At 47.1% G+C, this 17,830-nt stretch overlaps 1 protein-coding gene and 1 pseudogene across 1 annotated transcript; one reads left to right on the top strand and one right to left on the bottom strand.

Annotated features, from left to right (window-relative positions):
* Window positions 1-354: 354 nt before the first annotated feature.
* Window positions 355-1,125, top strand: LOC134391701 (ADP-ribosylation factor-like protein 2-binding protein; annotated as a pseudogene).
* Window positions 1,126-3,407: 2,282 nt separating this feature from the next.
* On the bottom strand, window positions 3,408-11,718 carry LOC134360341 (keratin, type II cytoskeletal 2 oral-like). Its single transcript, XM_063074587.1, has 10 exons — window positions 11,131-11,718; window positions 9,842-10,062; window positions 8,386-8,446; window positions 7,610-7,705; window positions 6,908-7,072; window positions 6,673-6,798; window positions 5,852-6,072; window positions 4,376-4,410; window positions 3,810-3,949; window positions 3,408-3,581 (listed from the first exon to the last, which is right to left on the bottom strand). Exons 1-10 carry the CDS (start codon window positions 11,716-11,718, stop codon window positions 3,408-3,410), a joined length of 1,827 nt encoding a protein of 608 aa, XP_062930657.1.
* Between the last annotated feature and the right edge of the window lie 6,112 nt (window positions 11,719-17,830).

Here is a 17,830-nt window from a genome sequence, read left to right as displayed (position 1 = left end):
CACAACCCTCGGCACGGTGTGGTCTGCACCACGCTCAGCCAGTGAGCGCACAGGCCATCCCCATATAGGATCTGAAACCGCGGCCTCGACGCTACCAGCGCCGCACTCTCCCGAGTGAGCCACGGGACCAGCCCTAGGAAGTTATCTTAAAGAATGAATAGGGCAAATGTTCAGAGACGTGTATGTCCATTGCAGCAACGTTTATTATAGTGGAAAAGGTAGAAATAACATGGGCATAAAAATGTGCTGCATCCATACACAGTAATATTGTGCACTCACTAAGAATGATAATGATTTCAGCCATGGTGACAACCGGCAGCACGTGGCAGAGGATAGTAACAGGGCCAGGCGGGCATGAGGGGCAGAGTGCGCAAGCGCAGACTCCGCAGTGCAGTGAGCAGCCTCTGCCTGGGCTCCGGGATGGTCGGAGGCTGCCCACCCTCTCCCCAAGCTGGATGCACGCCACGGGGGCGGAAGTGACGGAAGCCCCAGAGGAAGAGAGCTGCACGCGTCCATCTCTTCCTCCTCGGAAGCCGAATTTGATGCTGTGGTTGGATCTACAGAGGACATTTTCGTGGATACCGAGTGTGAGGTACTGCAGAGAAATTTCATGGACAAATACTACTTGGAGTTTGAAGACACGGAAGAGAATAAACTCACCTACACACCTATTTTCAATGAATACCTTTCTTTGGTGGAAAACTACATTGAAGAACAGCTGCTGGAGCAGATTCCCCAATTCGACATGGCGGCTTCACAGCAACGTTAAAGCATCATAATGATGAAGTGGCTGATGACGTATTCCACATGCTGCTCACGTTTATGGACTTTCTGGCATTTAAAGAGATGTTTCTGGACTACAGAGCAGAAAAAGAAGGCCCAGGACCGGATTTAAGCAGTGCTTTAGTGGTGACTTCATTGTGCAACACATCTTCGACACCGGTTACCCAGAACAATCTGCAGCACTATCTCCCACCTTCAGGCGATGGGAGCCTTCTGGACATTATGGGCCTAATAGGCTTGAACAGGCTTCTGCTCGTAATGACAGAAGGCTACGTCTTGGAAAGACTGACTCTGTTCCGCAGCTCTTCCCTAATGTTAAGTATTGATGAATCAAAAAGATAATTACCTGACCCTCCACAGACCTCTAATTTTCCTAAAATACCTTTTTGTATTCAGATACCCTAGTGTTCCTGCCAAAAGACATCTTTCTTAGATGCTTCTGAGAGTGAGACTCCTCTGGGACAAGATCATGTAAAGCATTCCACCTAGAAGATGCCTTTCCTCAGCATACATGTTCCTGTGTCAACAACATGGAAAATAACAGTCTACTGAGCAGCTGGGTTGAGCCAGGACAATCGACCTCTTCCCATTAAGTTAGGCCGCATGTGAAGCAGAGCTCCTGGGGTGTTTTCCTGGGGTTGGTAATGTTTCTTGCCATTAAGAGCAGCAATTCAGAACTGCCTACCCCTGTTCCAAGTACCCAGAGCTGTGCCAAGGGTAAGTGGGGAAGGGAGCTACCTCAGGCCTTGAAAAGATGGGCAAGGATTTATTGAACTCTGAAGTATAGGAACTGTAAATGTCTTCTTCTTCAAGTCTTGAGGCCAGGTCAGCTGTACTTTGGAGATCAGATGGGATAAGCCAAGTCCTATCCTGTACTTAGAAATATGGAAGCCAGGCCTTGGCGCTCTCCTTGGACCATCAGACAAATGTACAGGGGCCGTCTCAGTCCAGCCCTGATCTGACTTTGGAGGGGTCACACGAGCGTACTTCAAAATGCTCATGGAAAGATTCATATTATCTTTTGATTCTGTTTTTCCACAAACTTTTTAAAGTGCACTCATACATTATCTACAGTGACTGACAAATCAATATTTTACCATGCTCAAAGGCATGCAGCTGGAATTGGTTTGCAGGGTGGGGAAAGGGGCACAAACCCTAAATGTCATCTCCCTGAAGTTCTCAATTTCCTGAGTTTCCTTCAATGGCTTCTTTATTACCCCTGTCCTCCCTCGGTTTGAATTTCAGCTTTCTGAGAGTGGCTGGGAAATGCTGGTGGGAGGGTAGGCACACATCATCCCCATTCTTTATTTTACATCGCCTGGAGTGAGCGTCGCAGTGTAACACTCCCACCCTCTCTCTCACCTGATTGGTGAATTTGGAAGGAAGAGCTGGGCAAGCAGAGCAATGCCCCTCCGTCTCTTAGGATTTGGCTGTCCACAGCAAGCTTGTATTCTGCTGTCCTATGTTCTCTGTCTTCCCTGAGGGGTCTGACCCCATAGGGAAGGCTGCAGTAGCCTTATGTTGTCTCTGCCCAGATGGAAAGCCTGGCCTCATCCTGAGGTCCTGTAATAGCAAACCCATTCCACCCGAGGTATAAACCATGTTGGTAATAAAGGTAATATTGCACTGCATCTGCTTATTCTTTTGTCTTATTTTTTAATTGTCTCAGAACCTGGGCATAGAAAAGGGAGTGTTATGTATTGACCCCTTTCAGACCCCAGAAGCTGTGTTTGCAGAGAGAATTTTCTGTGTTTCTGGCTAGGGTGGCGTGGAGCAAAAGATCTGAAGTTCCAGTGGAATGTGTTCCCTTGATGAAGTGCACAACCCTCTTTTTCCAAGACTGGATCACAAAGACCTGCTCAGAGGCTGGAGGATGCATGGGATGACCTCCTTAGGAGTAGGGAAAGTCTCCATTTAAACAAAATAAATACTCTTGGGCAGATCTGTCACAAGAACCTAACCAAATGGATAAAGAAGAAGCCAAGACTATTCAGTGTCCTTAATACCCACTACTGAACTTCTGGAAGATCAACCCCACACCTGATTTCCCTCCACTCTTGAACCTTGGTTTATTCTGTGACTCTTTGAATGAAATCCAAACACCAGAATTTGAAATAGAATGCAATTTATTGAGAAAAGAAAGTGTGACATGCTCATTACCAGAGCATCTACAGCTCAAGGAATTAAGGAGACAGAGGTGAGTTAGAATATGATGCCCAGATATGGGGAGGGATCCCTGGGAACTGACAGCCTGGATTTCTTGTCCTTCCACCCTCCAGCACTGACCCCATTGCACTGCCTTCCTCAGGCGGTACTGAGACTCCCAGTGAGAGAGGGCAAGGCCCAGATTGGCTTCCCACTGGAAGGTGGGACTAGGTGTCACTGTCCTAAGTCAGGGGCTTTCGCAGGGGCTCTTCCAGGGGCACCATCATCCCAAACTAGTAGCTGCACCTCTCTGGCCTAGGAGAGGACATGGCATTGGAGGATCCAGGAGTTCAGCCCCTTCTCCAGGGAACTTGGGGAAAAGCGGTTGAGCCATATGCAACTGTTGATGCCAAGCAGAGTGGGAAGTGCTTTACAGACTGCAAGAGAAGCAGGTGGGCATGGAGATTCAGCCAGGAGGATCACTTGGAGCAGTGCTGGCTGGAGCTGGTGGTCTGGGAGAAGCGGACACTGGTGCTGCCTCCACTGCCAGACTTGTAGCTACTGCCTCCAGAGGTCTGGGTGCCGCCAGAGCTGGAGCCCAGTCCACTCTGGCTCACGGGGCTGCTGCCTCCACTGCCAAGCCTGCTGCCACTCTGGTAGCCCCCACTGCTGCTGCTCTGATAGCCCCCACTGCTGCCGCTCTGGTAGTCCCCACTGCTGCCCCTGCCCCCACTGCTGCCACTCTGGTAGTCCCCACTGCTGCCCCTGCCCCCACTGCTGCCACTCTGGTAGTCCCCACTGCCGCCCCTGCCCCCATTGCTGCCACTCTGGTAGCCCCTGCTGCTGCCGCCACTGCTGACCCCTGAGTAGCCACTGCTGACCCCTGAGTAGCCACTGCTGCCTCTGCTGCTGCTGCCGCTGCCAGCTCTGTAGCCACTGCTGCTGCTGCCACTGACCCCTCTGAAGTCTCCACGGCCACCACTGGAGCTGCTGCTTGTGCTGGTGACATTGCTGACAACCGCTACAGGAGAACAGGCACTCAATTCAGAAGAAAGACACAGGTCTGTATCACATCCCTAGCCTGCTCTGCTGTGTGACATAGAGAAGGAGGCTCACCTTCTCTAAGGCCTTAGTTTGCAAACAGTGAGAGTGAGCCTGGCCCCCTGGTGCCCCTTCCCAAGAACAGGAACCAGAAGTGTCAGCAGAAATTTCTGGTTCTGCAACCTAGGGCACTCACCAAAACCACAAGTGTTTTGGCTTTGGCCTGAGAAGTTGCCAGCTTACACTAGGGGCAGAGTGTGTGGCCATGGCCTGAGACCTAGATGCTGTCAGGTGGCCTGGCCTCATTGGATGGCTCAGGCCCTCTTGCCTGAAGGTCAGTCAGTGAGGATGTTTCTAGTTTCCCTATTTACAACCCAGTGAGAAGGTTTCTGAATGGGCTACTTACAAATGCACACAGCACTCTGACACTCTCCAGACATCCTAAAAAGGAAGAGAAGGAGATGTGAATTATTTCTGCAATGTGTCAATAGCTAAAGAGCTGAGGGTTCATTATCTTGGGAGCCACACTCTCCCATTTGCCCTACTAGAGGTCAAGCTCTTGGGAGAACAAAAGCTATTCCAAGTCTGTGTCCATGACCATATCTCCCCAGAAAAAGGAGGCTGCTTCAGGAGCTGAGACTTCCAAGACTTCCCCCACCCACACTTCATCTCTCCATATTCTTACCTTCTTTTCCCTTGCCCTAAAGAATATCTGCTCCAGGCAACCCCTGCTCGATTAGACTGTCTGCACCCCTCATCCCCTGCTGAGACCATCTTCCCACTTTAGCATGCCCTTCCCCTTCTCTACCAAGCCTGGCTTTTTTATTTCCACCTCCTCTTCCAGGAAGGCTTCCCCAGTGAGCCCTCCTGGGGTAGTGGTAGTAGTGGTGATGGTTGTTCAAGGTGGAGAAAATATGAGAGTCTCAACACATGAGGAATTTGAAAACAGCCCACTCACACTGCCCATCTTCCTGTGCGCTGTTCTTCATGGAGCAGCATGTTCACGTATCTGACCAGACACGGAGTGTGTCTGCACACCTTGCCATCATGTGCCCACTGGGGTTAACCACTCCCTCCTCATCCCATGACTCTCAGTACATTTAACATCATCCTCACTCTCACTCTTCCATAGAGACTCATAAGAAGTATTTTTCCTCTCATACGTGGGTTCTGCTTCTTCCTTCAGATTGGGAGCTGCCTGAGGACAGAAGCTCTGAACACAGGATGCGTGGGGTAGAGGGTCAGCAGAAAGATATCTCAATCCTTGACACTCCCTTAGTATTTGATATGCACTTTCTAGGCCTTTATCTGCCACTTGATGTGCTATTTTTCAAAAATGTGTATGTGTCACCCACCTCCCCATGAGGACTCAGCTTCAGGGATGGGGGGCTGCAGGACTGTCTACACTGAGCTGTCCAATATAGTGGCCACTAGCCACATGAAGCTATTTAAGTTAATTAAAATTAAATTAAGTGTAAAACTCAGTTCCTCAGTTCCACTAGCCACATTTCAAATGCTCAAGTGGCCAATGGCTACTGTATTGGACAGCACAGGTATAGAGCATTTTTGTCATCTCAGAAAGTTCCAGTGGGCAGCACTGGTCTGTAACTTCTGTCATAACCGCAAAGCACTTGTCCTAATACATTGCATGTAGTAAGGATCACAGAGGTATGTAATACAATATTCATGTCCATGATAAGTTAGAGAATTGAATGATCTTGATTGACAAAAAATAGTGGGGCTTGAATCCTTAACTCTGTCATTCAAGAGACTCCTTGCCCTCGTCTGAGTTGTCCTCTCCTTATCATCTTGACCTCTTTATTCATTATCAAAGGTCACTCTAAAATCATATCTGGAGAATGCTGACCCCACAGCCCCTCACCTGCACTCTTCGCCTTCCAGAAGCTTCTTGTAGGTAGCAATCTCCACATCTAGGGCCAGCTTGATGTTCATCAGGTCCTGATAGTCACGCAGCAGCCGGGCCAAGTCGTCCTTGGCCTTCAGTAGAGCAGCCTGCAGGTCCTGGAGCTTGGCATTTGCGTCCTTGAGGGCCATCTCCCCACGCTGCTCAGCTTCTGCAATGGCCGCCTGAAGGTTGGCATTCTGAGATGGGGAATATAGAAGATTGATTAGCATAGTGACCAGGAAACACACACCTGATCCTTCCTGTGAGGAGATTTCTTCCTCCCATCCGGCATCCTCCCACCGCCCTTCCCTTTCTTAGAAACCCCAATTCTCAGAAAACGGAAGTCAGTTTGGCAATTGGTTAATTTGGCCCATTGAAATTAGTTCATCTCTCATCAGGAAAAGGTGCACTGATTTGCTTTCGTAGCCAGTAAAAGTAGTAGTGGTCTGCTTAGTCTCCGGTCTTTCTTGCAAGACTGTTAAAAACTCCCTTGCCTAATCACTTCATTCCAGTGATACAGAGCAGCCATCAAGGTTATGTGAACAGTGTTTTAAATAGCTCAGCTGGGTGCAGATCCTGCTGAGAGCTGAGTGTTTAAGGCCACCAGTACAGTTTGCTGGGCAAAGTATAATGGACAACCATCTCTCCTTAGGCATTCCAAGAAGCCCAGCCTCCAAGAGAAACATCTTAAAGGACAGAGACAGCACGTGGCAGAGAAGCAAAGCTTGTGCTTCTCCTTCCTCCTTCTCACCGGGGCCAAGAGACCTTTAGGATCTGTCCACTAAGCCTGGACCCACCTGTTTCTTGACACTCTCGATCTCAGCCCGCAGCCTCTGGATCATCCTGTTGAGCTCCATGATCTCACTCTTGGTGCTCCTCAGGTCATCACCATGCCTGCCGGCTGTGGTCTGCAACTCCCCAAGCTGATGGAGAAAAAACTGGTCAGCATGGCTTTGCAAAGTGTTGGCACATTCTTGATGAAGATCATCAGGACCTAAAACTAGAATATAGGGATGAGGGGAGGGCTCTCACCTTGGTCTGGTACAGTGCCTCAGCCTCGGCCTTGCTCCTCTGGGCGATCTCCTCGTACTGAGTGCGAACCTCAGCAATGATGCCGTCCAGGTCCAAGTTCCGGTTGTTGTCCATAGACAACACCACAGATGTGTCACTGATATGGCTCTGCATCTGGGACAGCTCCTGCAGGGAACATGGATGGTCACTTACAATCCTCTGGCCCCAGGAGATACTGGGAATCCTCTAGTAGCAGAGATGCCCCAAGGATGGGGCTGCTAGTGGGACAGTTAGAAAAATAAGCTTACATTTCAGTCCTGGCTACAGCCTAAATAAAGACTGCCAGACAAGGTAAAGGAAAAAAGAAATATGCAAATATAATCAGATTGTCAGCCTAAAAATACCAGCCAGTGAGCCCTACTGTGTGTGGGTTTCCATGGGACCACCAAAGGGAGGAGTATTATGAAGAAGTCAGCTGCGATGCTCGTATAGGAGCCAGAGGGAAGGTGTGGAGCAAAATGGGCTGAGGACAGGGGAAGCTGGGGGAGCTGGCTGGGGGAGCTAAGTTAACATTTTCTGGATGGGCCAGAGCTAAGTTCTGAGCCCTGTTGCTGGTTTGGGGAGCATACTGCTGCTTGACTGTCCACTAAAGTTATGCTTGGGAAGTATGCTTTGGAGGAAGCAGACAGGAGAGCTCTGGAGCTTGGGAAACCAAGGAATCACCATTTCATAGAGTGTCCTCAGGAAGTTGGTTTCATCTGTCAGGCTGTCCGCTCTAGCCTGCAACTCCACCTTGTTCATGTAAGCGGCATCCACGTCCTGAAGGGGAGATCAAAAACCCAGCGAATGACCCTCTGCTCCCCTCCCACCACGGCTCTTTCCTCAGCCCTCGTTGCTCTTCTTTGCCCCTCCCCCAGCCCTCCTCCTAATTGTAACTTCTCACCTTCCCTTTTAAGAGAAAGAAAATCAAAAAAAGAAACATCTCCCTTTTAATTGCTTTGATGAGTCAAACCCCAATGCTTCAACAAAATACAAATCAGATGAACCAGGCACAGAGTAACCATTTTAGGGTAGAAAAATCACATTTACCTAATATGAATGTGATTCTGGTTATATAATACCAAAAACCCAGCCTCCTGAATAAAAATGAGAGTATTCTCACTACTTCATCTTTACGATGACTGTTTTAAATGAGCTATAGGTATGTGTGGATTGGTATCATTAATAACATCCAGGGTACATTTGTAGGCTGAAAATCTTGATTAATGCTACACATAAAACGCTCATTATTAGTTCACATTACTCACCAGCTTATTAATCATAATAGCATTTTAAGATGTCTTCCTCACAGGCAATGTATTTAGAGCAACTACCCTTATTAAACACCTCATTTCCAAAAATGTAAACCCCACACACAGCATAGCCCCAGAGCAGCTAGCTCTGCACTCCCTGTCAGGGGGGCAGCACCCAGAAAGGATCTGTTCTCCCCGCTCACCTACCTTCTTGAGCCCCACAAACTCATTCTCTGCCACAGTGCGTTTGTTGATCTCATCTTCATACCTGGAACAGAAAGAGGCACACATTTGGACAGTGACATTTCAGAAGCGAAAATAAGTGATAAGGACCCCCAAGCATTTGTGCAGGATCTCCTCCCAGAGATAGAACCAACTTCCTGGCATGTGACCTGTGCAGTTACACAGTACCCTGGGCTCAGAAGGTCCTCACACTCAGTTTAATGCTCTGCTGGTACCATCTAGAAGTTCTTAACAATTTTTTAACAAGAGTCCTGCATCATTCTTCACTGAGTCCCAAAAATTATGTAGCTGGTCCTGGCCAGTGACCCCTCAGAGCTCAGAGTGCTATCTCACCTTCCTCTCTCTCAGTGTGGTGACAGGCAGAGGTGTGGGCAGTCAGGGTCAACTACTTGCCTGAGCTCTTTGATTGACTTTGCAAAGCACAACGTGCCCATAGGGGACCCAGAGGTACTGGTATTTGCTCTCACCAGGTATTTCTGCCTCAGTTTTCTCTGTTTCTGTTTTCCTTAATTACAGTTGTTTCTTATAGGATTTTGGGATAAAACTCATGTCTTCTGAATGCATCGAGGCTGTGGGATTTCTACCTGTTAGGGACTAATCTCCTGCCAAGAGTTTGGATTTCATGAAGATTGAAGAATTGGAACGATTCTAGGAGAAAAAAGCCTTCTGGGCAATGTGAATCTGAGTTGCCACTGGATTCCCAGAGCCCAGCACAGAGCCTGCCACAGAGCGGGTGCCCACCAGGTTTGTGCAGTTGAGTTAGAATGGGGCCTTCCCAGAGGAGCTATACCTGTCCCTGTGGGCTCTGACCCCTGGGGATGTCTAGAGCTCCTCCCACCGTGGTAGCCCCAGTGTACCCCGCACAGACCTCAGAGGGTGTGAACTATACCTTGGAAGATGTAAGAGGAGGCTGACTGAAGCTGCAGAGACAGGGAATTGGACAGGACACATTGAAAAGAACTTTACAAAGTGCAGCCCTGGAGCATCTGCCTAGAATCCCCAGGAGCTCAGTAATACTTGCACGCCTGGGACCTGCCCCACATCTACTGATTCAGGATATCTGGTACTGAAGTACAGGAATATGAATTTTGACAATCACCAAGGTTCCAAGGTGATTCTTTATACAGTGAAATGTGGTGGGCTACCCATCCTGAAGGGCTTTAAACTCGGGGAGGACTCTATTCTATCTGGGCTGGTATAGGAGAAGGCCTGCATGGAGACTGAAAACTATGTAATACTCAGCCACATAGCAGTCTCAGTCCCCACCCTCTCACCACCTTCTACTTGATCATGCGTCACTCAATAAATCCATCCAAGAGTATTGACTGAAGGTTCAGTCAGGAATAGTTGAAATCCCAAATTAGGACCACGCCTCCCTGCTAATTTCCAGAAGGGGAAACTCTGCAGTTGGGGCCCTCACTTCTTTTTGAAGTCCTCCACCAGGACCTGCATGTTCTTCAGTTCTCCCTCCAGGTTCCCCCTTTCCCCTTGAAGTGAATCCAGCTGCTTCTGGAGGAAGCTGATGTAGGATTCAAAGTAAGGCTCCAGGTTGTTGGGGCTGGAGCCAGAGCCTGTGGTCTGCTGCTGGAGCAGTTCCCACTTGGTCTCCAGGACCTTGTTTTGCTGTTCCAGGAACCGCACCTGCATCGGGGAGGAAGAAAAGGAGTCACCCTCTTGAGTTGGGCAGGTGGGGCCACCCAGGTGGATAATGAACCCAGTTCTTCAATCTGCAGTTGCCTCCGTTTTTTGAAATTTGGGAAGGATGCGGCTTTAGAAAAGGGAGAGCTGGAATTTGCTGAGTGTTTACACTATACCTACTATTTTCACATATTCTACCTCATTTAATCTTCAGAACCACATGTAAAGGAAATGTTATGATCCCTGTTTTGTAGATAAAGAAACTGAGGCTCAAAGAGCTTAAGCAAGTTGCCCAAAGTGACATGGCTACTGACTGCCAAAACTAAGACTCAAGCCCGGGACTGCCCTAAGTCTATAGGATCCTTCGGATACAACTAAAAGAGCTCAGAAAGTTATTTGTAATCGTTTAGATGTAAGCTTCTTTCATCTCCATGAAGGCAGTGAAAACAGTCAATGAGGCCCAACTTCTCCTTAGATGTTTCACATTTGAAGACCTCCTTTCAGTCACTCAGCTTGCAGCTGACCTAGGTTTCACTTTAAATCCTGGGCTCATTCCCCCACAGACCCAGCACACCCTTCTCTGCTTCTGCATGGACAGCTCAACTTCATACTGGCTGAAGCACAACATCATTTGGAAGGTAAGTCAGCTGCCAGTACTCATCAGTGAGAGGCAATCCCAAGATTGGTAATTATGCAAGTTTGATTACCAGCTAGTTTGGAATTTCAAGCAATTGCTTTTCGAGAGGAATTGAAAGTTAACTGTACTAAGTTTGTAGCTAAGGCTCCATTCTTCAAAAGAACTGAGAACGTGCTTGGACCCTCACCTCATTTGCCCTCATCTCATCTCTAGAAATAAGTTAGGACCAGGAATCCTTCCCCTATTTCACAGCTGGAAAAACAGGGCCCAAGAAGCAAGAGAGGCACATTCACTGTCCTGTAGGGACCAAGGCAAAACAAAGACAAGAGCCAAGTTCCCCTTCCTCCAAGTCAGGCAGATCCCACTAGCATCTTTCTATACCAACTCCCTGGGCAGCCCAAACCCTCCACAACATCTCTGGTCTTTGCCCTCACCTTGTCGATGAAGGAGGCAAACTTGTTGTTGAGGGTCTTGATCTGCTCCCTCTCCTGGGACTTTACTTGCCCAATCTGGGGGTCAATCTCCACATTGAGGGGCTGCAGGAGGCTCTGGTTGACAGTCACTTCCTGGATTCCCCCAGGGTAGCCACCAGGGCCAAAACCACCAGGCCCACCAAAGCCAGCAGCTTCTCCAAAGCCACCAGCCCCTCCAAAGACACCAGCTCCCCCAAAGCCACCTCCCATTCCTCTGCTACCACCAAAGCCACCTCCATAGCCACCACCAAAGCTGCCTCCATAGCTGCCCCCAAAGCCACTGCCACAGCTGCTACGCCCTCCACCAAAGCCACCAGACCGGGATCCTCCAGCTGCCACACTGATGGAGATGCTCTTGTTGCCACCCAGGTTGTAGAGGCTGCGACTGCCAAAGCCACCTGCTCCACTCCGGAACCCACAGGCCCCTCTGCTGGCTCCCCCAGAGCGGGCCACACAGCTCATCCTGCTGCTGCCAGAGACCACGGCAGAGCGGCCGGAGAAGCCCTGGCTCCCACCACTGAAGGATTTCTTGCAGACTTGTCTGTTCATGGTGAGAGAGCTTGGAGGTGGGCTAATGATCACTTAGCAGGAGCTGAGAAGGATGAAGACAGAAGATGGGGATAACAGAGGAGACTGGCCTTTATATACCAAGGAATTTGGCTTGGCAGGAGGTGAGGCAAGCAATTAACTGAGAGTCATCTTGGGTTTGGTTTGCCTCACAGGCGACAAGTTACTTCTTGGTTCTCAACACACCTCAAAGATAATCCTCTGGACCAAAAAGGCTTTGCTTTCTTAGCTTAATCACCCAAACTTGCCTCAGTTGACAAAAGACTGCAGCTCTCATTCCTCCCTTTGTGTAATTTCCTCAAGGGTCCTAGGAACCCAAGCAGCTCCCAATCCAACAAGATGAATTGGCTTTAGACACCAGGGGATTAGGAACCACTGAGCTCCATGACACAGGGGTGAGGACTGGCCACCCTCTTCCATGTGGGCTGGGTCCCTCCTTGCAGTCCCAGAGTGTTCACAGGCTCTGGCAGTGGCTCGGCCTGTTTCTCCCATTTTGGGGCATTGTCTTCTGTTGCATGTCACCAACTTTTCAGAGAGGGCCTGGAGTCAGGACAGAGGTAAAAGGCACTCTGACCCCACAGAGTTCACTCTGCTACCACCTCAGCCAAAGGCATCCATCTAAGCAGACCTGGAGTTTGAGCTGAGAAGTGCCTCTTATGGGAAAGAAACTGAAGTAGAACTAACATGTCTGGCCCCTAGAAAAAAAGGAGGCTTATGATATGGAGCAAGCAAGTGTGAGGCTTGGGAAGAGGAGAATATATGTGCAGGGAAGGGGTCTCAGACCAAGCCCTCCACCCTCCATCCTAGACCAACAGCAGGTGATTTCTGGATCCAGAAGCAAAAGGGGCACAGAATGTGGGGACCCTCCAGCCAGCTGGTGGAAGCAGCTCAAGCTCAATTTATCTTAAGATGAGAGTGTGTGTTCTGCCTAGGCCCCAACTCAGATCTGGCGGTTACGATCTCCTCCCTGCTCTACCACCTGCTCTAGGTCAGACACACCTCCCTGTTTTCCCACCATACCCTGTACTTTCCCCCTCATGGCCCTGACATAAAGCATACACTTACCTGTTTACTCACCAGTATTCTCTAGGCCCTGAGCTTCTCAAGGGAAGGGCTTGAGTACTACTCATTCTGAATGTCCAGCTCCTAGCATAGGGCAAGCACAGCACAAATGTTTGTTAACTGTCTGATGACTGATGTCTGAGAATACAAATATCTAGACCCAGCTTCCACTGCAGTCCTATGAAAGAAAATCTTCAGAGGAAAGGTTTGAGTGTCTGTATTTTTAACAAGCCCTCCAGGTAATCCTTATGATCCAAGAAGTTTGGAAAGACCTGGTCTAGACCATTGGGTATTTATTCCATCTGGGCCAGGGAGTGGGGGGATGGAGGATGCCTGATGGCAGAACTGGTACACAGGTGAATTACTGCTCTAACTTCTAAGATCTCAACTGTCTCCCATCACCACACAAACCCTCCTCTGCACCCAGTTACACCACACATGGCAAGAGAAAATTCTCAGGTTGTTGTCTACGTATGAGATTTCACATGGTATGACAAGAGCAGGAGGCAGTGATTCCAGACTCCCTGAGAAATAGGTCGTTGGTCTATCTTCAGGATTTCAGTCAAATTGATGGTGAGCACTCTATCTCTCTGGGATGCTTTCTGGACAAGCCAGTCTAGGGCAGAGGATTGGTCTGAAAAATGTGAAGTTGAGCAATTTCAAGTGCTCTGCAGCTAATTCTCAATTCTCTGCCCTGCAGCTTGTCTGGAGCCAGTCTACCTGGTTGGATCTCAGCTCCACCACTCACTAGCTCTTTGACCTTGGATGAGTTACTTAACTTTTGTGAGTCTGGTTCATCAACTGTAAAATGGGACTTATAATAGCAGGTATTTCGTGGGGCTGTTTTGAGCATTATAAGTTAAATAAATATAAAATGCTTAGTGCAGTGCTTGATACATAGTAAGCACTGTGTGTTTAGCTACTGCTAATACTCTACTTGGGGACATGGAGAAGGGAATAACTTAAGTTAGGACCTGGCTATCTATTCTCAAGGTGACTTTACGCTCCTAAGAAACTCACCAAATGATGATAAGGAAAGGAAACAGAATATGAGTGGAGAGTAAGACAGCCACCCTGGGATAGTAGAGAGTGAGACCTGCACTTGGATGGAGTTGAGTTGGGTGACCCTTAGGCCATGATTTAACACATTAAGTCTATGTTCTAATTTGTCAAACTCTTTCCTATCTCATTGGTTTGTGGTGAGCCTCGCAGAATGTAATGAAGTGAAAGTCCTTTGAAAATTAAAAAATGCCATACAAGAATAAAGTAGCTGTGGTCTAACAAAGCCTGTCATCATGGAATCCAGGAGACCTGGGTTCAAATCTCATGTCCACCTCTCACCATGTGATGACCTTGGACAAGGTACTTGACTTCTTCGAGCCTCTCTTTTCTTATTTGTAAAAGGAACATCTACCCTACTTGCAGGATTATTTTGAAATTTAAATACATAATGTCCAGCAATATGTTTTTGGAATTTTTTTAATTTATCAATATATAATGTAGTTGATTTTCATGTCCGCTCACCAATTCCTCTTTCCCCTCTCCCTCTTCCCCCTCCCGCCATCAACATCATATCTGTTCATTTGTCTTAACAAGTTCAAGGAATTGTGATTGTTGTGTCTCCTTCCCCACTCCCCCCACCATTTGTTTGTATGTTCATTTATTTATTTATTTTTAGCTCCCACAAATAAGTGAGAACATGTGGTATTTGCCTTTCTGTAACTGACTTATTTTACTTAATATAATTTTTTCTAAGTCCATCCATGTTGCTGCAAATGATAGTATTTCATTCTTTTTTATAGCAGAGTAGTATTCCGTTGTGTAGATAAACCACATTTTATTTATCCACTCATCTGATGATGGACACTTGGGCTGGTTTCAACTCTTGCCTATTGTAAATAGTGCTGCAATAAACATTGGAGTACAGGTATTCCTTCAGCATGGTGATTTCCATTCCTCTGAGTATATTCGCAGCAGTGGAATAGCTTGGTCATATGGTAGATCTATCTGCAATTGTTTGAGGAACCTCCATACCATTTTCCATAAAGGCTGCACCATTTTGTGGTCCCACCAACAGTGTATGAGGGTTCCTTTTTCTCCGCAACCTCGCCAGCATTTCTCATTCTCATTCTTTTGGATATTAGCCATCCTAACTGGAGTGAGATGGTATCTCAAAGTGGTTTTGATTTGCATTTCCCGAATGCTGAGTGAGTTATATGGCATAAGAAAAGACCACAAATAGCCAAAGCAATTCTGAGCCAAAAAAAATAAAGCTGGAGTCATAACACTACCTGACTTTAAGCTATATTACACAGCTATAATAACCAAAACAGCATGGTTACTGGCATAAAAAAAAAAGACACATAGATCAATGGAATAGAATAGAGAATACAGAAATCAACCCATACACCTACAGCCATCTGATCTTTGACAAACGCACCAAGTCTACACACTGGAGAAGAGACTGCCTGTTCAGCGAATTGTGCTGGGAAAACTGGATATTCATATTCAGGAGAATGAAACTAGACCTGTTTTGGATTTTTAAATCAATATTATCCATCCATAGATAATCTACGAAGGCGATTCTGTGTCAGGTTCTTCTTTGAGACATTAACCCCACCTATCAATTGAATGCCAGTCCCTCCTGGTGAGGTATTTACTCGTATTCTTTGGGTATTCTTTGGAATTTCTTTAAAAGCAGAAGATCAAACACCCTCCCTGGGAAGAAAGCTGAGCCAGACTCACCTGAAGCCCCAGGTGAGAGCCCAAAGCAAACAAGGACAGACATCAATGCCTCCGATTCCCTTCCCCTCCCTTGGCTCCAGTGCTGAGGCCTCAGGTAGCAGCCTCCTAAGTGTGGCTCATCTCTGCCACCCTGGCATATGCTGGAGAAGCGTGATGGAGAGAGGTGATGGGCAGATCACAAAAACACAGGTTTGGGTTGGGTTCCCAAGTCACCTGAGCCTGCCAAAGCATCAACTTATTTAGCAGATTGGGATTGTTTTCTTGGCAGTTGAATGAAGCTGCTGGAAATATCCAGAGTTGCCACCTTTGGCAGTATTTCCCTTTACTGACTGTAGGATCTTCTAGAACAGTATTGTCTAAACAGGCTACCTGCTGCCAGCAATCGGAGTTCTAATCCCTCGCCTGCAGAACCTCCCGTGTAAATGTTGCCAGGTGGCTGAGCACTCTGGATCCTTATTTCCACACCTATAAAATAGGGAAAATTGTCACCAAGTAGAGTTATTTCCTCCAACCAAATTGCTCTCTGGAATTCAACTGCAGTGAGAAGGCTTAAGAGTTGCCTATAAAATAATTGTGAGTGGAGAAATGAATCATGAGACAGTAGTCATTACTTCTAGGTCAAAGTGGCAGACATCCCTCTACACCCAGGATCTGCTGAGGATGGGACGAGGGGCGAGGGGTGATGGTTGCTGCCTCTTTATACATGTAGATTCGCAGATCCCATTTTCATGATAATCACTAATTTGATCTAAAAAAAAAAAAAAAAGTGAACAGTCATTCCAGCTATGCTGCCCTTGGACTAAGAATTAGCATTCTTTTCTTCTTTTTACCATGTTGAAATAAAAGCTCATCACTACTGAAATAACTTCACTTAATCAGTGAATGGTAAAAATATATTACCACATAGGGCAAACTCACTTTAGAGCTAAAGCTTGATAAAGAAACAAACTTCTAAATATAACTAAATCCTTTTGTTACTAAGTATTTGCTGTTAGCAATCACAATTTTAATTCTGGTCTTATCTCTACACTTGATTAAAATACACTTCAGCTCACTCCTAGATCTTTATCTGGTACTCAGATCTCTCCCAGGGCTTGTCTAAGGCAGAATTCTATTCCCCAAGCCTTGATTAAAAGGTTCTGTGGTCAAATAAATTAGGGAATTGAAAATTCTGTAGCTCTTTCTTGGGACTTTAATAAAGCTCTCTACCATATTAAAAGCCCTAAGAAGTCCTATAGAAAGTAATCTTTTTACTATTATTTAATCAGAGCTTCCCAAACAAACTTAACAAAAGCTTTCTATCTTAACCCCTATTAACATGCTGTTGAATATACTTAGGGAAACACTAGTTCAACTACCCATCTAGGATGGATGAGAATGTGCAGATAGACGAATCAAAGGGGTTAGGGCATAAGGTCAAGGAGACATGCCTCATCCCTGGAAATGCCTGATCCTTGGAAAGCACTTGCTCCAGGTGAGACAGCAGGAAGCTGAGAGCAGACTGAGGCCTGGGCTTGAAGAAGCAGGGAGAAGAGCATGGGGACTCTGAAAAATGGACAGGTGCTCTAAGGATTGACTCTCCTGTCCATGTATATCTGTCATCGGCCATGGATCTTGCTGGGTCTTTCCAAAAGCCATTAATCTTTCGTTGACATGCTGAATATTCTGGAACTCAAATGACTGCATCTCCTACCTCTCTTTCCTTGCAGCTTGGAAGAATGAAAAACATGGAGGCCTTGGAGTTAGATAAGCCCATGTTCAAATCCCAGCCTCACCACTTCCCAGTTGTGCATGACGTCGGGCAGATTGTTACCATCTGGGCCTCAGTCTCCCATTCTGTAAACTGGAGTTAGTACATCCTCCTCATAGGCCTGCAGTGGGGACTGTAGGAGGTCATGTTAGAAAGCCCCTTACCCAGGGAAGGTGCTCAGCACATGGTGGCTTCTGTGAGGATGTCAATTTATGAAACCCTCCCAGAAGGTACTAGTATGGAGACCAAAGAGGAGGGAGGGGTTCTTAGGGGTACTCCAGTTTAAGGTCAGTGCAACATTGAAGTCTGTGATGATTTTTGCAACAAGTTGCAAGAAATCATCGTGTCTTTATTGGGAGTTACATAAAAGCCATTCTTCCATTCCTGGCCAGGCCAGTTTCCCACTACAGGGACTTATCAGTAATGCAGTTCATCAATCAACAAACATTTATTGAGCTACTGCATACTTCTCAGAAGTATGGGGACTATGTTTTAGTGAAAATAATTTCCTCTTTACTCCTATTGCCTATGTGTGGA

The sequence above is a fragment of the Cynocephalus volans genome, chromosome 12 (assembly GCF_027409185.1).
Source record: "Cynocephalus volans isolate mCynVol1 chromosome 12, mCynVol1.pri, whole genome shotgun sequence".
In the NCBI taxonomy this organism is placed as follows: domain Eukaryota; kingdom Metazoa; phylum Chordata; class Mammalia; order Dermoptera; family Cynocephalidae; genus Cynocephalus; species Cynocephalus volans.
The sequence above is the reverse complement of the archived record's forward strand: the minus strand, read 5'-3'. Positions and strand labels throughout refer to the sequence as shown.

Bases quoted from the DNA above. Each gene is read 5' to 3' on its own strand.
- LOC134360341 (XM_063074587.1), bottom strand. From the start codon at position 11,718: ATGAACAGACAAGTCTGCAAGAAATCCTTCAGTGGTGGGAGCCAGGGC. The intron at 6,799-6,907 runs GTGAGAGCCCTC...TTTCTCCATCAG, and splicing joins AGGCACTGTACCAGACCAAG to CTTGGGGAGTTGCAGACCAC. The intron at 3,582-3,809 runs GTCAGCAGTGGC...GGGGGCTACCAG, and splicing joins GCAGCAGTGGCTACTCAGGG to AGTGGCAGCAGGCTTGGCAG.